General features: G+C 38.2%; 2 protein-coding genes and 1 long non-coding RNA gene across 3 annotated transcripts in view; 2 read left to right on the top strand and 1 right to left on the bottom strand.

The window, feature by feature from the left end:
* LOC145726389 (kelch-like protein 17) overlaps positions 1-23005 on the top strand; it is a 91970-nt gene that overhangs the window by 12024 nt on the left and 56941 nt on the right. The window lies entirely within an intron of this gene.
* Positions 533-11119, top strand: LOC145726394 (kelch-like protein 18). The gene is made up of 11 exons (XM_081975441.1): positions 533-1019; positions 1165-1271; positions 1327-1443; positions 1497-1710; positions 5367-5526; positions 8303-8382; positions 9626-9802; positions 9863-9908; positions 9964-10067; positions 10127-10205; positions 10276-11119. The coding sequence occupies exons 1-11, from the start codon at positions 935-937 to the stop codon at positions 10487-10489; spliced, it is 1383 nt and encodes a 460-aa protein (XP_081831567.1). The 5' UTR covers positions 533-934; the 3' UTR covers positions 10490-11119.
* The window catches only part of LOC145726410 (uncharacterized), a 68375-nt gene continuing 47785 nt past the window's right edge, over positions 2416-23005 (bottom strand). Inside the window, exon 2 of the long non-coding RNA XR_014177599.1 lies at positions 2416-3036. This is a non-coding gene — a long non-coding RNA (uncharacterized LOC145726410). The remainder of the gene's footprint in view (positions 3037-23005) is intronic.

The raw sequence follows: 23005 nt of genomic DNA, 5'->3' as shown, positions 1-23005 counted from the left end.
TACTATGTATAGTTTCACAAGGAACAGCCATTTGCACCGCTTATAGACCCATTTATTCAAACTTCACCTCTGTGAATTTTCTTAATACATGCAATATTTCTATAAAATTACAAGTTTAGCCAAAATGGTAACAAATAGACATGTGGTTATGTTTTTAAAGTTGCACTCATTTTTTTTTATCTAAAATAAAATAATATAGACACGCAATACACACAGTTTTTGTTTCAGTTATGTGATGTAATATTAAAAATAGGAACAGAAAAGTTTAGCGCACACAAAGTAGTGTTGGCTTCAGTTAGCCCTTATTTTTTCGCCATGTTCAACGGTAAGCACTTTTTTAAACCATTCAATAGGTGCTTTGTTTAAGGTGTGTCATAATTATAGGAGAGATGAAAGAACAATCCCAAAGTGAAATAACCATGGTTGATATGGACGCTACAGCTGTGGATTTACTCTTAGATTACGCATACACTGGCCAGATTACTATAACTGTCGATAATGCCCAGGTATTTAAGTAATTTTATGTTTGAACAATTTATGATTGTGTTTGTATTACTTATCTACCAAATACATAAACATGCATCTACTTTATTTCCTCGCGGGTATAAAGTTACCTAACATAGACCTATCTACAGTATGGCTATATTAATAATAATTTGTCATTGCAACTTCTTGATTTTGTAATTAGTAGTAACAGTACAGTGTTAATCACAGTAAAGAAGTGGTCTAACATAAAATTTTGTATTCACCATGGACATTACCAGATGTTTATGCCCTCGGGCGACTTGACCATTGGGCCAGTAAAATCGTCGTCCTCAGTTCATAAATATCTACCTATTTATGCCTTTGGTGTATAAATAGTTATTCTGGGGATCAAATGTTTAATTAGTAAAGTCTTTTATAGATACTATTACCAGCAAGTAGCCTACTTCAAATGGAAGACGTTAGAGAAGCTTGCTGTACATTTTTTTTAAAGCAGTTGCATCCCTCAAACTGCTTCGGAATAAGAAGTTTTGCAGGTATGTTAATGAATAGTTGGTAAATAGTAATTAAGATACCAATAGCATTATAAGGACAATAATGCATGAGGTCGATTGATTTTTTAAATTATTTGAATAACTTTCAGAAAAATAACGAAAAGGAAACAATATTTAATATTTTCAGATACACATTCTTGCAAGGATTTGCACCATCAATCGCACGTATACGTCTTACAAAACTTTCCACAAGTTATAGCAACTGAAGAGTTTCTGTCACTTTCGTTTGAAGAAGTTAGTTTTAAAGTATTTCGTCAAAATCGATATTTTAAGTATTCTACATCAACAGGTTAACGAGTTAGTTTCAAACAGCGAGTTGAATGTAATCTCAGAAGAAGACGTATTTACTGCAGTTTTGAATTGGGTCAAACACGATTTAATAGAAAGAGAGAAGTATATTTCTAAAGTTCGTATACTGTTTTACTCTTGTAATAACAATAACATGCAATGTAATTACAGTTGTTGATTCACGTGAGGCTGCCTTTACTAACCAGAGAATTTCTTATGACGAGAGTGGATAATGAAAAATTGATAAAGGGCAATCACGAGTGCTGTGAATTACTGTTGGAGGCTATGCGATACCATCTAGCGCCAGAAAGACGGTGTGAAATTTCTTCATGGAGAACTATGGAAAGAAAACCACTAGGAGCTGATCCTTATGTATTTGCTATAGGTAATACTTTTATTTTTTTTGGTGTACCTTTCATCATTACTTGCACTTAAGTTCTATGCGGTTGCTTTTATCCTTAAGACAAGGTGCCCTGCAGTCTCAGTCAACTTTGCATTTGTGACCAATAATAATGTAACCAACAACAATTATTTCATTGTAGATTTTTTGGGCATCATATCATATACATAAACATGCAGCCCTTCTGTTTGTGTGTGTATTGATTCCTGTTGAGTTGAATAGTTTTCATCATAAAGGTAACAATATTTACTATACGACCAAGGTTTCTTGTTTTGAAAGTTTACAATGTTTTCTGTACCTTTATTGGTGTGGGTTATATTGTACCGTTTTTCACACAAAACACCGCTTGTTACTTTTAACTCGCATTGTATATTTCGTTTGTTTACAAACAATACTGACAACTGCTGTCTAATCTCGTACTGACATCTCTTAACAATCACAACAACTAACTGACTCTCCACCGGTCCTAGCCAAGCTGTGTATACATATGTATAGGCTTCAATGGAATCGAGGGAATTCGGGAATATTCATGAAATTGGCATTCTCTCTTAAACTTCAAACTATGACAAGTCTCCCTCTCTCTTACAAACAGCTGAACTACGACTTTCTAGATCCTAAACAATACAATATACGGGGTAAGACGAAATGAACTAACACTATACGAGGTAACACAAAATAACTAAAAGTCCATTTCGTAACAATATTTATTCTGTAGCTAGTTCCTGAAAATTACCGCTTTTCGAACGTTTTTCCAAAATTTCCCTTGACATCATCCAAAATATGTATTCATTGTTTGTATTACTCCATATTTTGACGTACTTTTTTATTATCGTTCACAAATAAAAGGAAAGGTACTGATTGATAGTCCTGTTATGTCTTTCGACCATTTCATTGCACGGCAGATGCAGTGGCATTGTTCGAGTGGTTCTTATTCCATCCATAACATATATATTAACTGGTTCCAAATATCTGATTAAAAGTTTCTACTTTTGTCTGTGTGAATCTTTAAAGGAACTCCGTGGTTTGCAATAACGTTGGTTATCCTCTCCTTCACAACTCCCATGTAGTTCTCGGAACACATTCTCTTTGTAGGAACTGGGAACTATTGTTTTGTATACAAAGGATTTTTCGTCTGGACTTTCCCATCTGCGAGTAATTAGGTTATCTCGAAGTTGAAGCGAAATCCATTGTCGCCAGCAACTCGTCACTATGTCAATCCCATGGCTCAAAATTCCGGTTTCAAATATTTCTCCAACCATTCTCTGATTACTTTCAAATCAGTGTCTAAACACTGTTCTTCTATTATGGTTTCTCTGGATACGATATTCTTCCATTACTGGTATTTCTCTAGCCTCTTCATCTGTCCAGTTTGCGTATCTGATTAATGCTTTCATTTTTATTCTTGCTCTCATGCCTTTCGAAAAACTTGCAATGCTTTTCACAGCACGGCCTTCTCGTCAAACTATCAGCGTTGATATGAGATCGTCATTTTCAGTGGCTCAGTCAAAATCATCAGCTTGATGTTTCTCTAATAGCGTGCTAATTGTTCTTCCGGGTTATTAAAATTTAACAGTCATTGTAGTGCCGCATAGTCCTATCTAATGAGATTTTTTTCCATATAGGATGCTGTGATAATGTTGTTTTACATCTCGTAGAATTGAAAAATCTCTCCCAATGACTTGCTGTAATAGCTAATGACCACTTCTTAACTGTTCTGAAACTAGGAAAGGCTGAACGGTTTCTATACTATACTGGGAAGCATCAGTGAAAAAGTTTCTTTTTGAGATTGAGCCAAAATAAAAGTACTTCTTTAATTCTGTGAAAGATTGTTAACAATCTGGTGACTAAGAAAATTGTCAATTTTTGTTCGTTAGTCGATGATGTGTCCGTCGATGTAGGTCTAGCAATGTGTCCGAAATCCTTTACAAATCGGCGGTAATAACTACACAACCTAGGAAAACTTAGGTATAGGCCATTTCTTTATAGATTCAACTTTCGTCGGGTCAGCTTCCACCACCCAATTTGAAGAAACGATATATCCGACGAAGTAAACTTTTTCTTGGGAGAATAAGCATTTGTTTGGGTTCAGTGGTAATGAGCTTTTCTGAGTATCGAGATAACCCCCTCCCCCTTCGGTGTCGTGCTCTTTCGCCAAAAAAATAAGAAAATGACCGAATGCGGTTTGCAAAGATAACAAGTTTGAATGCAGAATTATCAGGTCATTTTTAAGCACGAATGTAATTTTGGGGAATATTTCCCGAATAAGAAAATGTTTTGGTTTGGCTGCAACTACAGGGTGATTCCAAAGTTGGTGCTTTCCTTTCACCTACGAATAGGGCTTCAAAAAATAAGTTTTTTTTCCTTTGACGCTTTTTCGAAATATGAACAATAACGAAGATGGTAACCCACTGGTAAACGCAAAAAAATTGTTGTTTCTTGGAAAATTTCCTTTCCACGTAGCTACTGACACCTACAAACGTTTGTTTAATTACTTCAAGTGGTTTGGCCAAAATCATAAAAATTTTATTTTTTCAGTAAAGCTTTGACACCCTGTATCTTCGTTATTGTTCATATTTCGAAAAAGCGTCAAAGAAAAAAAAAACTTTATTTTTTGAAGCCCTATTCGCAGGTGAAAGGAAAGCACCAACTATGGAATCACCCTGTATAGATGGCTCAATGGAACTCTATGAGCAAGTTCCAAACCGTTCATTAATTGTTGTTGACATCGCGTTTGACATTGTTTGGTTATAAAAAGTCAAAAAACTGCGCAAGGACAACAATTAGTGTACTAGCAATAGGCTCTACAACAATGCAGTCGTTATAGATGTACGTATCTGCAATTATCGAGATGCAATCGGGGGCAATACCATAAGAGCTCAGATTTAGCCGGATAATTTTTGTGCTTGTCTTAGAACACTTTCATTTTGGTGTAACTGCAAGAGACCTGTTGTAACTAAATCTAAAATGATAAAATGATTTAAATTTAGCCAAACAGGTCGAGTTTTGTACCATAAGAAAGTATGAGAAGACAAGCGGAAAAATTATCCTGTTCAAAATCTGAGCTCGAATGGTATTTGATAAGACAATTCCATGAATATAATCAATAATATAATAAGACTGCGACTTCCTTGTACTGGCAGAAATAACTTTGTCTGGTTCTTTTGATTTTCTGCAGTAGAACTCTATCCGAAGCGAGCCATAACCAAAACAATACGAACAAAAATCAAAATTGACAGTGCCAGCAAAAATCTCCAGGTGAGACATTGCAACAATAGAATTGAAGTGAAAATCCGTGGAAACGATGAAATCAACAGCAAAATTTATCCGATTTTTTTATCCGCTAGCAAACTCTCTTCCTTCCTTATTAGCCGATAGCAAACCGATGATGACGTATATATGGCATTTTTTGTACATGAGTGGAATTGTCGCTGTCATTCTGGTGAAAATGCACTGCTCTATGGGACATTTAACACAAGAGGGCAATATTCAATAAAATTATCGCCAATTTCCTGTTGAAATAAAAGTGAAATGTAATTGAGTCCTTGTGCCGGATTTGTTATTCGTAATTTATAAAACACATTTCAATGCAAGGCACATTTATTAAGAGTCGAAAAAGTTCAACTGTTTTTTCAATTTTAAAGGTGATGTTTGGTCCAAATCGGGCTCCCAAAGACGAATCCCTTCCGAGTGTGAAGTTTATAATCCCAAAACTGATTGTTGGAATCGTATAGCACCAATGCAATCGGGAAGATATTCTCCAGGAGTGACTAGTTTCAAACAACGTTTATATGTGATTGGAGGGTAAGTACCAATTAAGTACACAGTTGTATTTTCCAAGCAAACTTTACAGGGTGATCCAAAAAGCCGTGCATGCGACTGTTTCTCGATAACTATACATAGAAGAAAAAAATCTGTTTAGTTCCAAGCGCTAAGACTCATGATTTTACTAAAATGAATCCGAAAACTCTTAAAATTTAAATGGACTGGTATAGTAAAAATACCAACGTAATTGCCTGTCCTCGACGAAAAATTTTGCTATTTAACTTTTTTTTCGATATCTTCTTATAAAGGGGTCCAAAGTTTGCTGATCATAAAGACTTCTTTTTTGGGGCATTTTGCCACCAGCAGGGGACGCGCTCGAAAATTCGAGTTAACTCAGGGTCAGGCGTTTTCCTATATACAGGATGTTACAAATTCGATGCATTACCATTGCTATCTCAGAAACTATAGTTGATAAAGCTTTAGTTAAATGGAGGCAGTACTTTATTGCTAAACAATTTGGTAAAAAAAAATTTCGCATAGGTTGCATACAACATTATTTATTAAATCAACTTGTTTGATGACAAGCACAGCAAATACAGGGTTAACCACCCAAACTATTCATTAAAAGTATATTAGGATCCAATATTAATAGAAATTTGAAATTTTGGAATTAAATGAAATTTGATGAGTGCTATGTTTTAAAAACATTTTCATTTTTCTGTCACTTTCGGTTTGACCGGAAGTTGATGCAAAATGCTTATTTCAATTGGAACACTCTGCATATTATTGTATTTCTGAATAGTCCTTTCGATTTCAATTATTAAGCGGAGTTCGGTCAGCTATCGATTGCGGAAAAGACACTTCCGGCACGTATTAGGTACAATATTTTTCTTACAATCCTGCAGAAAACTACAATGAGAACATTTTACAGAGTGAACAAACTACAATGAGAGCATTTTACAATTAGTGTTTATGTCATGCTATTTGTAGATGAAGGGGTTACAATAGAAAGCCAGTCAATTAAATTTCTTGCAGGTGGGTTGTCAGTTGAGATTTTAGACGTTGTCATAGTATATTCTATATTAAGAGCGGAAAGTAGATGTTTGCCGCTTGCACATGAAAATTGCAGCTTGAGGCAAAGCCGAACGCTGCAATCATGTAAAAGCGGCAAAAGTACTTTCGGCTCGAAATATAGACGATATTTTTTCGACGACTGCTGTGGGGTGGAGTAGAAGGACATTTCACATCATTTTCGTAGCTCGAACTCATTGTCACCGATAAATCACTTTGACGGAATGGCTTTATTTCAAACAGGTATGTCAAGCGTTGTTATGGAAACGCCGAAAAAGTTGGTGAGTAGATTGTTAGTAGAAAGCGAAAACGCTCTAGAGCAGAAAATGATTCACTTTTTGCTCTCGCGCGGCAAATAACCCCTTTCTGCTTCTAAATGGAAGCGTACATGAGGTACTTTCAAAGTAAGTCGTCGAAAAAAATATTTTTCTTAGGATTACTACCATACTACTCAGGCAAAACACAGTTCATTTAAATTGTAATACATTAACAAGTAATTAAATAGTCACTTAAACTGAACATGTAAAAAAATAACTAAATATAACGTATAATTAAACTATAATAATTTAACGAAAGACATTAAATTATCAATGCAATCAAAAACGTGCGGTAATAGTATATTCTATATTAAGAGCGGAAAGTACTTTCGGCTCGAAATATGACGATATTTGTTCGATGACTGCTGTGGGGTGGAGTAGAAGGACAACTCACATCATTTTCGTAGCTCGAACTCATTGTCACCGATACATCACTTTGACGGAATGGCTTTATTTCAAACAGGTATGTCAAGCGTTGTTATAAAAACGCCGAAAAAGTTGGTGAGTAGATTGTAAGTAGAAAGCGAAAACGCTCTAGAGCAGAAAATGATTCACTTTCTGCTCTCGCGCGGCGAATAATCACTTTCTGCTTTTAAATGGAAGCGTACATGAGGTACTTTCAAAGTCAGTCGTCGAAAAAGTACTTTACCGCACTAGAGCGGAAAAGTGCTACTTCTGCCATGAAAAATTGTGCGGCAAAGCACACGTCAACGTCAAGTAGTAGTCCATTTTTCTCAAAGTGGAGGTATATATGTAAAAAATGGGATGGGATGGGAAAGGCTCTATGATCAGCCGTTTTCGAGATATTTCATTTCCTTCAAAAAAAATTTTGGATCACTTCTACTACTTTGCAAGATTGTTCGTCGACGACAGGCAACGTTCATCGTATCGTTGTTTCTTCCAGCATTTTCTCGTGGCCTCATTTATTAAAAATTTTTTTCTCGAAGTGCTTATGTATGTACCTACATATTGTTACGATTTTCCCGTGGGTTCACACAAAGTCAATTTAACTCAACAATTAATAAATTTATTTACACTTCAAAACACTCCGTACAATAATTAACACAGCTACTAAAAACACTACTACAATTCCACAATTATTCCACTATTTAAACTTATCCGCGTTCCCCAAATTCACTACTACACTACTCCTAACTACTCGGTTGACACTGACTCTTTTATATTCGCAAACCACGTTCTAGAATGACCGCGAAACGCTTCGCGATTTGCCTCGATTCTTCCAGGTATGGCGCTTCCTTCTGTGGCCTACTTTAATACGCGCCCGGCTAGATATTGCGGCGCATCGGTTTCATCGAGTATCGAGCATAGTAGGCCCAAACCGTAACAATTTGTTATAGTTTCCGACAAAACAGCTGCTTGTACTGCTTATTGGAACACCCTGTATTTTATTAAAATGCAATATTCAGGCATGATGGAGCATCAAGTGTAGCTACAGCTGAATGTTATAATCCATGGACAAACACTTGGACTTCGATAACTTCAATGAGTAAGTTTAGTTTTAATGGGAAATATTCATGTCAGGTATAATTCAAAACATGCAACATTTTCGAAGACGGTTTTAAAATGCCATATTATTATGTATTGAATATGATCTGTACAAAAAAAGAATAAGTCGAAAAAAGGAAAACCAGGAATATTTTTTTAGTTTGACATTTTTATTAGGCCCTCTAGAGGTCGTCTTTTACGAAGGTTGACTTTCTATTTCTGAAGACCATTCGTTTTTCCTACTCGGGTGCGATAAAGTCCACTTTTTCGCACCCAAATGAGTGCCGAAAAGTGCACTAGGAGTATCTTTCCACACTAGTGCGGTAAAGGTACTTTTTCGTCCCTTTAACTGCAGCCAGTCTCGTGCGGGAATAGTACCACTTTCCGCACTTGTTAGGTAAATAACTATTCCAGATATAGCTGACGTCCTTTTTTGCAACTCAACTCACTCTTTCTAACTTTGTATCATTTTTAAACCGAACATATTGTATACCGTGTTCATTGATTAGATTCAGTGTGTGATTGCAGGCTCTGGTAGATATAGTTATTATTCTAACAAGTGTAGAAAGTGCATGAGACTTGCCCGCACGCTCACGACGAGCGTAGTGGCTTTAGTCGAGTCAGGTGCGGGAAAGAGCTGCATTCTGTTTGCCTATACATTATGAATAAATAATACCTTCGAAACGGTGTAGGATATAGTGTTGATAACAGCCTGAGGGCATTATAAGCGGGCGTTATCATAACGCCCTGAAACCTTTTTTAATACTAGTAATGGCATTTTTATTCCTCCATGCTATAAAAACTTCGTATTTCCTATCCTAGGATGCTCTTGACTTTTTAGGTAATAAACCTTCGTTAGTTTTGCTGCATTTTCTTATATATTTTCTAAAATTTCGTCCAGATTTTGCCATTTTCACTAACTGACAGAACTATCAAAGTTACATCATTCAGGTAAAATAAACACTAAACAACTTACCGGTAACGGTATACCTTAGTTTCCAATGCCAGAAATAGTAAATAATTGCTGAATTAGGTGAAACATAAAACATTGTATGCACTACAGGCGTTAGGGAGAGTATAATGTCCGAAAAATGACCGAAACCTTCAGGACATTATGTTCTCTCTAACGACCTTGGTATATAAATAGCTATTTAGGCATCTATTTTATTATTCTACCAAAAAATGATCCAAATATCTGCTTAAGTGATCAAAATGAACACCAAATCCATTAAAATTATTTCTAGGAACCAAACGCTACGGTTTGGGTACTTGTTCCTTTGACGGCTTAATTTACGCTTGCGGAGGGGACGATGATGTTTCCAGTCTCAGTTTAATGGAAAGTTTTGATCCATTGACTGGGATTTGGAACAGTTGTCCTGATATGAACTTTCAAAAGGATTGTTGCAAAATTGCAGTTCTCGGTAAACTCGCTTTCCTAACATTTCAATTTTATTAGATATTTTATAACAGAATCCTTACAGATAGTTCTCTCTATGCTATTGGTGGGTGTAACACAGTGGGTGAAAGGTTTGTTTATTTTTCTGAATATTTAGTAGTGTTAATTAAAATGTGTTCAATGTAGATATGACCCTCGAGAAGGTAAATGGGATTCAGTGCCATCAATTTCAACTTCAAGGTATAGATGTGGAGTAGCGGCTTTAGATGGCAATTTGTACTGTATAGGAGGTAATTTTCAGTACGCATTAAGATTACCTTTACTATAGCATAATATTTAACGGACTTAGGAGAAAACAGAGATGATGGGGAACGATTGAACCTACGGATGATGAGTTGGGAACCTGTTACGCCAATGCACACCGCAAGGTACTTACTACATGCACAACTAAATTGCACACTTATTTTAACTTAACCTAATTATATTTCTTTCTATAAGGTCCGGGCATGAATTAGTATCATTGAATGGTCGGTTATTGGCTGTTGGAGGTTTTAATAACCGTCGTGAGAGCTTAAATTCGGTGGAAGAGTTTGATATTAAAACCAACGAATGGACATTACTCACATCTATGCTTTCCGAAAGAAGAGCATTTGGAGGAGCAGTCTTGAATTGCGTTAATTTAGAGCACGTCTTGGGACAAACTAGTACCTAGTAAATGAGGACAATGTGATATGTACAGGACGTTAATTATTTTAGCAGATTATTAGGCTAGTTGCTATATTACAAAACCAAAGCTTTAATTTTGCAAAAGAAAAACGAAGCAGTGTGTTCCCGTAATATCGTATTTCGGTAGGTTAATAGAGTCCTCTAGTGGAGACAATACAATCTCTGGACTGTAGATTCTAAGCTATTCTCAGTTCTAAATCGAGTACCTATTGTCATATAGTAGCTTTATTTATTACAAACCATCTGTAAAATCATCAATCACATAATTATAATGATATTTATGTTTCACCTATACATTATGAACAAATAATACATTGAAAACGATGTAGATTATAACAACCTGCGGGCATTATAATAACGCCCGCTTATAACGCTTCAAAACCTTTTTTAATTAGCTTTTGCTGCATTTTCTTTTATATTTAAGGCCGAAACTTGTCACTATGTTCTCTCTAATGTCCTTTAGTACATAAATAGCTATAATATCGACTGATAATTATAATGCACTATCGCACATCTATCTCTCAATATTTTACTTATTAGTTCTTTAGACTAGTGTTACTTAGATTATACCTTGAAATACTGTTTTATAATTAATAATAATAATAATCCATTTATATCCGCATAATTTATTACAAACCGCCCCATTATGATCGTACCAGAGTAAACAGGAGTCAAAAGTTAATCCCAGCATCTTCGATGTCCTAGAAGAAGTTATAGCACGATCAGAATCCTCAAACATAGTCGCTCTCTCCGACAAAGCTCTGTTATTGGAGAAATGAAGAAAGTGGGTCTTTGCTTATATTGAGATTTAATTGATTCTTATCGGACCACAACAAAATCCTATTATAAACCAATTCGGTTTTTGCAATAGCGCCTTTAGAGCTCGCACCTAAAATAGGGATATTTGTGTCGTCAGCATATGCCGTAACAAAAACATCCGCAGCGACCCCATTAATAAAACTAAATTATTAATTTACTAAATTATCAATTACTGATCCCTGTGACACACTTTTAGTTAAAATTGAATATTTGCTTTTCTGGTCATTCACTGAAACGTGTTGTTTTCTATCTTGGAGGTAAGACTGAATCAAATTGAACCGAATTGTACCTCGAAAACCGTATCTATACAATTTGGCAAGCAAAATACGATGATTTATCACATCAAAAGCACGAGAAAAATCCACGAAAAGACCAATAGCGGACATCCTGCTGCCCAAGGCGTTTGGCTTTGACTCAAGTTTTGAAATCAGCTGTCAAAAGTGACGCTTATTTATTTCTTGTTTCTATGACAACACTTGAATGTTTTTTTTTTCTTTATTTTATTTTTAATTATTTTTTACCGTTAATTTATAAATTAGTTCTTTAGTCGTTAGGTATTTAAATGTGTGTGAAAATACTGAAAAACTAATTTGTTATTCGGTCTATATCTGTTACTCATTGCAAGTTCATATTTCGGTTATTTGTAGGAATAACATAAACATAGACATACTTATAACGTAGTAAATGTTTAAAAAGAGACATTTTTTAAAAGTTATATTCAATTATGAGTTCCATTTAAAATACGTAAGTTATGTCAATTATTGTGAAAACGGAAGGCAGTAGCAAAAAAATAAGCACGCCACTGGAATCACATATAAAAAGTGGCTTAAAAATGTGTGTGTTGCACTTCGATATTTTAATAAACAAAAGAGTTTTCAAATAGACGAAATTCGAAAAACGCCCTCTAGCTCCGCAAACTGCCAAGATATCGAAATACGGTTTTTGCCTTTAATCTTTTTTCAAAAATCGAGCTCTATACATGCATACTAGTTTTTTTCCTATCTAGCAAAGAAATGGGGTTTTCCTGTCAAAAAACACTAAATCCGGACACCCTGTATAGTATGTTCAGGATAAGCAGCGCCACTATGGGGATCTGGAAAACGGTTAGAATTACAGATTTGGTTAAATGGGAGAAAAGTTGCGTAATCATGGTCTTATGAATTTTTAAGCTCATTTAAGTTGCCATTTGCATGTGACAGTTCAAATTGCAAATTGTCCCAGTCAAAACAAGACTTAACTAAGTCAGCTTAGAAATACGTTGGTGCAAATAGTCCTTAATAAAATGACATGTAGAAAACATCGGCTTTTTTTCGGTTTTTGAGATATTTTGCAAAAACTGAATTTTGTAATTTTACGTTTTATTTTTTGTAACGTTAATATTGGACCTAGACCAAAACTTATGACACTTCTCCGCAGCATCTTTTAAAGCTTTTTAAAGTGGCATTATCAGTTTTCCATTCCGACGTTTCCTCTTTGCGGAACCATCCTCAACTTTATTTTATTAAATACGGTCCTGATGTTTTTATGTTAGATTTTGAAATCCCTTTTTATTCCGAATTCAATAACGTATGAAACTTATTTTTTTTTATTTAAATTTTTCTTAATTTTGGGATCGGATAAAACTGTTTTTTCTCGTCTTATTTTTAAGTTCAAATTAATAATAACCATCTAAATAACCTGAACAATTTATTGGCATAGACAATTTTTAATTAAAAATAAAATAAAAAATAATGTTCAAAGCCGTAATATAGGACTTTATTAAAATAAAAAAACAGAGTAAAACGCATTTAAACCATAAAGTGTCATACATAATTGAATTCGGAATAAAAAGGCCTTTCAGAATCTGATATTAGAAAACAATGGCCGCATTTAAAAAAAATGAGGTTGATAATGGTACCGCAAAGACGAAACGTTACAAAAAATAACTTATAGTGCCACTTTAACGAGTTTTTTAAAGTTTCTGTGGATAAGTGTCATTAGTTTTGGTCCAATATCGTCAAAAAAAAAAGAATGTTAAATCGAAAAATTAACTTTTTTCAAAATATTTCAAAAACGGAAAAACTTTTTGACGTTTTCTAAATGTCGTTCTATTAAGGCCATGATTGCGTAACTTTTCTCCCATTTAACCAAATCTGTATATTTAACCGTTTCCAAGATCCCCAAAAGGTAATTTAAGTTGTGAAAATTTGTTAAATGAAATTTAGACAGTGGTAAAAGTTTAAATTGTAAAATACATGTATCGTGGTGCCCGGAACTGTTGATGAAGCAGGATCGGGTGCCTCCGACGCTTCTGTCAAGCGGACCTCTAAAGTTTGTAGTACCCGAGAGGGAGGACTGGGAATTCTCTCAAAATTCTATCATCCCGTCGCATGGAGACGTCTGGTTTACAGATGGATCCAAAACCGTGACGGGGGCAGGAGCAGGTGTGTATGTTGCGACTTTGGGGACGAGGCTTAGCTTCCCTCTAGGCTGCCACTATACCATCTTCCAAGCCGAGATCTTCGCGATCATCCGATGCGGAGAGTTCATTTTAAACTCACCGCTACGCCGGAAGAATATATTTATTTGTACGGACAGCAAGGCAGCAATGGCTGCCTTAAAAGCTGATTCAACGACGTCTGCGCTGGTGCTGGAGTGTAAGAAAACACTCTTGTCACTCACGCGGATGGCCAAGGTACGTCTAACTTGGGTTTCAGGGCACTCCGGTGTTCGGGGAAACGAGAAGGCGAACAGTGTCGCGCCATCTCAAGAAAACACCGCTTCCTGAAGCCACGTACGTAAGGTGATCCTGGTAATCACTGTCCGGTCTTTGATGAGTGGGCACAATAAAACAACCCGTTTCAAAAAGAACACTGGTTTAATAATAAGGGACCTTAAAATACTCGGAAAACCCCAAAAGCGTGTTACATCCCCCTTCATTCGTTCTATCAACAACAACTTTTTCTTTTCTTAACCTCTCTCTCTCTTTTGCGCCCGATACACACGCCGTCAACTAATCGACGCGCCGCCTACCGTATGAAAAATGAACTGATAGCTGCCACAAACAACGATCTATTCTTTTTAAATAATAAAATGCTGGCTCCAACATTCTCCCACCTGAGGGATGTTCTAAGATAACATCGAGAGAGATTGAACATTCCTCACCAAAGTTAGGAGGCGTAAAATACAACTTCAACTTATAATTTAGATTTTACAAACAGGCAATACTCAGTATTGCAAAACGCCATAGAAAAATCCTTAAAACCTAAACATATTAAACTACAAAAAACGGTTTGGCACTTTCACCGCACGTCCAGATCGAGTGACATTGACTTTTGGTACTCCCGCACTAAGCCACTCTGCATTCTCTTGAAGAACAGTCTCTGACCGAGAAGCGGCATTGATGGGAGTCTCTTTCATTTCCAAAATCTCGGTTACGTCTGGTACTCGTTCTGACTCCTGCAGACTGGTCCCTTCATTTGATTCGAACTCCGGAACAGTGCAACATTCCAGAGGAAAAAGCCGTTGCAGTGGTCTCAGCATTTGCCCTTTGGCCGTAGCAATTTTAGCAAGACGTATTTGTCCATCTCGACCCGGCAATGTTTCAATTGGTAAGGGGGGAGGCTCCACCATTAATGGCTTTGCTATATACCTTTTACAGCGTCCACATTTTGTTATAACAGACTTGACTGTCTTTCTTCCGCATATGACTCAATATTTCTCACGAAGTAAGCTGAGGAGACCTTGAGTTCCCACATGGCATGATTGAACGTGTAAATCCATAATGAGACATCGAACCACATGGTGTTTTGAAGGCAAGACTATAGGAAATCGGAAGTTTTCGGTGTCCTCCCTCGCCGAGATCTTAGATTTGATACGGAAAAGCTTATCTACGCCTTGGAAAAGGTTTAAAGTATGAAGAGTTCTGACCTCCTTCTCAGAAAAACCCTCTTCTTGTACGATTTTTAGCAGAAACTTCTCTGCAATGTCATGTTCTTGAGCGGATAAATCTCTAGTACGTTTTTCACTAGGATGTCTCATATTGTAAAGGAAGCGAAACATCCATGCTAACATTCTCACTGTCTTATTGTACTTGGAAAAATACAATAGATTCCATCTATCTGATGATGTGTCGAAACCGTGTTTTTGAGTGTTTGAAAGCACGGTAACCAGACGTTTTTTACGCTCAACAGATATCTCGTGTTCATTATACTCAGGTTGAGGTAAAGGCCAGTCTTTAGGTTCACTATACAGCCATGTCGGGCCCTCCCACCATCTGGAACGCGATAGCTGCTTGGGAGTACAGCCACGTGAAGGTAGATCAGCTGGATTGTGGATCCCTGGTAAGTGCCTCTAATTTTCCGCAGGCGTCAAATTGCGTATCTCCGCGACCTGGTTCCAGACAAAAATGCCCCATTCTTCCTTCCGCTGTATCCAGGACACCACGGTAGAGGAATTACTCCAAAAGAAAGAGTCAATTGGGCCTCTCAAATTTTCTTTAGTTTGATGGTATAATCTAGCTCCTATTGTCGCAGCCAATAATTCTAACCGTGGAATGGTCATCTTTGAGTCAGCTTTTCTGATTGGGGCGACTCTAGATTTGGCGGCTACAAGGGAGATTTTAACTTCGTCTCCTCGGCGTACGCGTAGGAACACAACACACGCATAGGCTTCTTGACTGGCATCACAAAACGTATGTAGAGACAAGTGTTCTGATTCGGCTTCACCTGCCATGATCCAACGAGGAATTTCTATTTTCATCAGGTAATTCAGTTCCTTGTACCAATTAATGAAAGCATTGGCTATACTATCGTCTACCGGTTGGTCCCAGGTAACCTCTTCACTCCACAGTTTTTGCAGGATAAGTTTAGGCACCAGAAGAGCTGGACATAAATAACCAATAGGATCAAACACCCTCTGTGTTATGGATAAGATCAAACGTTTTGTGACTACCATGTTCTGATTGTCATCGTCATCGTGCAGAAAATGCTGACTTATTCTCAAAACGTCAGTTTGAGAATTCCAGGTTAAGCCGAGTACGGGACAGGGATTGGGACCCGTTTCTGAAACAGAACTTTGGGTTCGCTCCCACCCTCGTAAATCAAATTGTCCTTCGGACATAACTGCACGAGCCTCTTTAATAAATTGGGAAACTGCATCATCATTGCCTAGGCTTGTCACACAGTTATCCACATAAAAACTGCGACGTAATCGGTTAATCGTCTCACTAGAATAAGGAACGGCTTTTCCAGGCAAGCTATTCAGTGCACAAGTTAAATGGTATTCCAGGCAAGCCCCTAATAAGAATGGACTGCTAATTAATCCAAAAACAACTCGCTTATGCCGAAATACGACTTCTTGACCTTGGGTATCCATCCATAAAAACTTTAGGTAATTGCGGTCCTTTTCGTTGACACCAATTTGAAGAAAAGCCTTCTTGATGTCTGCTACAACACCTATTTTGTTTTCACGATATCTAAGAAGTAAGGACGGAATTAACTCAATAAGGTTGGGTCCTTTTTCCAAACAATGATTAAGGGAAGGTCTGTCTTTTTCGTGGGCTGATGCATCGAAAACGGGCCTAATCTTGGTGGTGAGACTGCTTTCTTTAATGACTGGACGGTGAGGAAGAAAATGTCCACTTTCCAGATCTAGGACACTGCGTGGAACAGCCTCAATTATTCCCTCTGCTAGCCATTCATTGAATATGTCCTGATATTGATTAAAAAGTCCATCATTTTTCAGTTTGCGCACGACTGAACTTAACCTTTTTTGCGCCAAAGTGTAGTTATTTGAGAGAGGTGGGTGGCCTTCCAACCAGGGAAGTCGAACTTCATAGCGCCCATGACTGTCTGTAGTTACAGTCTGCAAGAAAAGTTCTTTTGCTGCCAAGGCCATGTCTTCTTCGGATAGTCGGTCAGACGGATTTTTGATTCCAATGACTTCTAGCTCCCATAAGTCACTGATGGAAGCATTCTTGATCAGAAGGTTCACCGTTGTCATAGTCACATCGGAACGAGGGGAACTGACAGGTACTTTGCCCATGAGAGTCCATCCAACTTGCGTCTCCATTGCAACCAATCCACAAGACAGTTGCCGACGGTTTCCGGTGTATAAAATCCCCACCACGTCAACTCCTAGTAAAAGTTCAATTGGGCCTGTCCCGTTAACATCAGAAAGTTCAATGCCCAAGTCTTTTAGCTCACTAGTCCACTGACCTTGGAAAATTGATGCTACTTCACTACAAATAGAAGGTTGATCAAGTACTTCAAATTTAAAATTAAACCTCCCATGCTTTATGGTAACATCATAGCAGTGGTGGCTGTTGGATATCTCTGAACCACCAAACAAACAATGGATAAGCTTTTCCTGAGCTTTTGACTGCAAACCAAGCGCCATGGCCGTGTCTTTGAGAATGTAGGACCGCTGGGATCCGCTATCAATTAAAGCGCGCACCGTTTTAGAGCCATTCACGCCTATCAAGGTCACTTGAAGGGTTTGCAAAAAAGTATGGGTGCTTGTCTGATTAGCTAAACTCTGATCTTTAGGAATATCCGGAGGAATGTTATGGTGACTGTTATGTAAGCTGTCAGGAACCCCTTCGGTCTGCTTGTTTGAAGGTATATCAGGGCACATGATAACAACATGAGATTTACTACAAACAGCACAACTGAGACGTGTCCTGCAGTTATTAGTTGGGTGTCCACCTTTTAGGCATCGAAAACAGACTTTTTTCGATGACAGAATTGAACGTTTGTGGGTCAGGTTCATTTTCTGCGCCTTGAAACAAGAGTCGCTGTTGTGGGACCCAGAACAAAAAACACAAGTAGTTATTTTTGAGACGACTTCACAATTTACCAGTCCCATAGCAGTAGGACAATCTGAAAACCTCTTCTGAGTTGATTTGTTCCTAGAAGGACCTCTATGGTCAGTGTCGTCATATGATGAGTGTCTCTGCAAACCAAAACCCTCAGTAGCCAATGAAACTCGTTGTTCATTTTCCACTTCATGTTGAAGAAAGAGCAACAGTTTTTTGAGGCGAATTTCCAGTGGAGAAACAGGACAAGAAGCATCTTTTTCAGGGCTATGACAGGTTGATGACCGTTGCCAAACTGTAAGCAGATCATATGGTAAGCACGATTCTATGAGAGGAAACAAAATTGCTGAACAGTTCTCTGAGGTAATGCCCAAGGTTTCCAGTGCTCGTAGCTGGGTCTCGATGGAATCGTACAAGCTGGCTATCTCTATTTTTTGTTTACGTGCAGAATTGCTTAAAATGAGCCTTAAAAGTTCCCTAACATAAAACTCAATCTGCAAATCCTTTCTGCCAAACCTACTTTACATACTCTCCACAATCTTACTATAATTTTCGCCCATGGCTGGGTAACTTTCGACTAATTGTCTGGCCCTACTGCCCTGAACTGTAGCTTGAAGTAAATATTCGATTTTATCGTTATTGTCAATTGACTCATCCTCATGGACCTTCCGAAATTGGGCCCAAAATGCCAGCCAGCCTCGTATACTTCCATCATAGTGCTTAAATTCTATTCGAGGTAACTTAAATTTACGCCTACCTGTAGAATTTTCATTTACACCTGAGTTGTGGCTGTTATGGGTACCTGTGCTGTCAACTGTGTTCACTTCTGCAGCTGTATTACCATGGAGTTTATCTATGTTGGACCGGAACGTAGAAAAGGTTTTGAAATAACCATCCCGAGATTCTATTTCCCGTTCAAGTTCGATCTCCGACGCGTTCACCACCATTAGTTCGAAAATTTGAGAGTCCAAAGCACTTAACTCATCAAATTTATACCGTAATAAGTCCCAGGTAGTATCGATTTCGGAAATATCGCGTATCTCGGCAGCTAAAAGCCTCTCGAGAGCGGTGGTAGTACGGGTAAACGTGGATCGTAATACCTTGCGACTTTTGACTTTAATATCCAGTTGTTCACCCATTTTAAATCAAGTTTTGAGGTTAGCAAATGTCTTTCAATCGGTAATGTAACACTGCCGGTACCGGTTTTGCAAACTTGTTAAGCCAAGTCTAAATGTGTGCCGTTTTCTCTACTGAGTTTCACTCAACCACACGCCCGAAAAGCAACCCGGAAAATCACGTTTTTGTCCTGTCACGGTCGCCAATTAATGTCGCGCCATCTCAAGAAAACACCGCTTCCTGAAGCCACGTACGTAAGGTGATCCTGGTAATCACTGTCCGGTCTTTGATGAGTGGGCACAATAAAACAACCCGTTTCAAAAAGAACACTGGTTTAATAATAAGAGACCTTAAAATACTCGGAAAACCCCAAAAGCGTGCTACATCCCCCTTCATTCGTTCTATCAACAACAACTTTTTCTTTTCTTAACCTCTCTCTCTCTTTTGCGCCCGATACACACGCCGTCAACTAATCGACGCGCCGCCTACCGTATGAAAAATGAACTGATAGCTGCCACAAACAACGATCTATTCTTTTTAAATAATAAAATGCTGGCTCCAACAAACAGGTTGGCCCTTCGTGGCTCCAAAGAGAGACCCGCAGGGCCCGAACCTATTGTAGGACTAGCCGGCGCGGTCGGATCCGCCATTGTGGACCGTATCTTCTGGCAAAGATCCGATATTGGTGGGGAGGAGGCCGGAGGCATGCGGCAGTCGCGATGTCTTTTGGGCTTCTTTCCAAGTCGAAGTCCCTGATGAAATTATCCAGAAAGGACCTCAAATGTGTGACAGGACTCACGGGTCACTGTCAGATGAGAAGACACATGCACATTATGGGTCTGTCACAGGATCCGGAATGTCGCTTGTATCTGGAAGACGAGGAAACTCCGATCCACGTTCTCACAGAGTGCCCGGCACTTGCGACGATCAAAAAAGTGCTTTGGGGTAAGAGTGTGATCAACCCCTTAGATATTCAAGTTACCCGGCCAAGGAGGCTCTGCGGCTTTGTTAGGGCCATCGAATTGGAGGGGTTAAGCTTGTGATGGGTCATAATGGGCCCGGCTAGCGGCTCAAGTGTCTTCTCCGAAGGGAGCCCATCTAACAATATTACAATTTTTATTTCAAAATGAAATAAGATAAGAGACAACCGGCAACATGTTCCCTACTCAAAGCAAACCGAGGTCAGCCAAAAACATCACCCCAACATCAAAGGAGCCGGCTGTCCCTTCATATTAAATATCTAATCGTTGGTTTGTCCTTACCTAATTTAATTGACTGGTAGTTTTGACAAGTATGGTTGTTGTTCAGTTTGGACAAAAAAGGTTCCAAAAGTGATGCCCCACACATTCACCCATAGAGAGTATGCCTATATAATATTCGTGTATGGTTTCTGCAATGGTAGCGCAATGCGAGCTGTTGATTAATATCGACGTCGTTTTCCAAATCGAAGAGTTCCTAATCAAAGTTTTTCAAAAATTGTTTGCAAGGGTCCAGGAAACTGGAATGTTTCGAAGCGTAAGGATTGATTCTGGACGAGAGGAGGGTTTAGATGCTGAAATTGAAGAAAATGTTCTGGATATAGCTGAAGAGAATCCTGGAGTTAGTGCGAGGCGGATTGGTGTTGAACTTCAAATACCATCACATGTGGCCGTTTGGAAGACGCTTAGAAAAAACGGTTTAAAGCCTTTCCACGATCAACCAGTTTAAAGTCTTCAAGAAGGTGATTATGACTTAATGGTTCAATTTTGTGAATGGATCCAACAAAATCGAGACCTCCACAGATACATTTTATTTACCGATGAAGCTCAGTTTACCCGCGATGGAATTAACCACTATCACAATGAACATCGGTGGTTCGATAAAAATCCTCATGGCACGTTTGAACGAAACTTTCAACATCGATTCAGTATTAACGTGTAGTGTATAATGCTCAAAGACCAATTGATTGGTGCCTTTTGTATTGAATGGACGTCTTACTGGTTATGGAGATTTACGGTTTTTGGAAGACGAACATGTTGGATGATGTTCCGCTAATTGTTCGACACCGAATGTACTTTCAGCATGATGGAGCTCCGCCTCATTTTAGTCGCAGGATGCGTAATTTCTTGGATAATCGTTTTCGTGATCGTTGGATTGGCCGAGGAGGACCTCATGCTTGGCCACCGAGATCACCAGACTTAAATCCACTGGATTATTGCCTTTGGGGGTGGATGAAATCACTAGTATACGAAACAAGAGTAGAGACCTATATGTCCTTATAAGTGTAACAAATTGCATATATCACTACAGATTACTGGACTGTATGAGCGATGAAACCTTTCGTTGTTTTTTGAGTCCATTTATTGTCTGGTCACGTGGCTATTTGACTGCAAAAGAAAAAAACTATAAACATTCAGATTACAAATACGTTTTTAATATTATCGCATAATATACTGGGGCTTTACAAAAAGTTATTTATACAAGAAAAATAATGAGTGTGTGTCATTCTGCACATTTTTGATCTCTTGCAAAACTCTAATCGTTTCCGAGAATTGAAATTTCGTAATTCCGTCATTTTTAGAACTTTAGAGACTGTAAAAAGCTCAAAATGTTCGCTTTAAACTGCTATTTCACTTCTTGCTAACCGCAACACGATTGAACACATACAGGGTGTACGAAAAAAAAAACAGTTAAACTTGAAACCAATGCTCTGCCAGTTGTAACCGTGTAACTCTAACTGTTTCTGAGATATTCGACTTTTAGTCTTAAGTTAGTTTAGTTTAATAGTTAAAGAGTTATCGTATGATTGAGTGAGGTAGTCGAAGACTTCCCACAAGTATCTAGGCAACAGAAAGCACTCCTAAATAACCACCACAAGAGTATCGGAATCCTGACGAAGGAAAATGGCGACAACACCTTCACAATACGACTGGCAATGTGCTAGTGCAGTAATTGATGAGGACTAAATAAGGTGGGCCATATCCGGAAGTCACCAGAACCTGACGGTATAAGACCAGTCCTACTTCAATGGAGACATTCTTATGCCGCACTTGGTTGGAGTATTCTGAGTCTCTTTAGTTCTGAAGTATATTCCCAGTAAGTGGAGAGAAGTACGAATGGTATTTATACCCAAACCAGATAGGATGGATTACATCTTACCAAAAGCATTCCGACCAATTAGTCTCACATCGTTCTTTTTAAAAACAATGGGGAGGCTTTGTGAGCGGTATGTAAGAGATGAGGTGCTGGTTCATAACCTACTTCACCCAAATCAGCATGCATATACTCCGGGTAGGTCTACTGTTTCGGCCATTCACCAAATGGTTGGCAGAATCGAAAGTTCATTGGACAATAAAGAATCCACCCTGGGTATATTTATAGATATCGAGGGAGCGTTTGATAAAACAACCTTTCCGACAATTACCCAGCAACTTAACTCCAGGAATGTACCCCTGGTAGTAGGAGAATGGACACTTAAGATGCTCTCCAGTAGTGCAATAAGTATCAATGTAGAAGACATCACAGTGAGAGCACTGGTCATGAAGGGATGTCCACAAGGAGGGGTCTTATCACCCCTTCTTTGGAACATAGTTCTGGATACCCTAATTAATCACCTCAACAATAATGGATTCCACACGATTGCATACGCAGATGACATAGTTATCTTGCTGACCGGCAAATTTGTGAACACACTGTGCGATAGAGCGCAGGATGGGCTCAAATTAATAGAAACATGGTGTAAGGAACACTCACTGTCGATCAATCCCGACAAAACTGAGATGGTCCTTTTCA

This window comes from Ips typographus, linkage group LG3 (assembly GCF_016097725.1).
Source record: "Ips typographus isolate SLU linkage group LG3, UJ_Ityp_2.0, whole genome shotgun sequence".
Lineage (NCBI taxonomy): Eukaryota > Metazoa > Arthropoda > Insecta > Coleoptera > Curculionidae > Ips > Ips typographus.
This window is presented reverse-complemented; position numbering and strand designations above follow the sequence as displayed.

Coding starts and splice junctions, on each gene's coding strand:
- LOC145726394 (XM_081975441.1), top strand. CDS start 935: ATGGAAGACGTTAGAGAAGCTTGCTGTACATTTTTTTTAAAGCAGTTG. Junction 5,527..8,302: donor CGTTTATATGTGATTGGAGG/GTAAGTACCAAT, acceptor TGCAATATTCAG/GCATGATGGAGCATCAAGTG. Junction 9,803..9,862: donor TTGCAAAATTGCAGTTCTCG/GTAAACTCGCTT, acceptor GAATCCTTACAG/ATAGTTCTCTCTATGCTATT.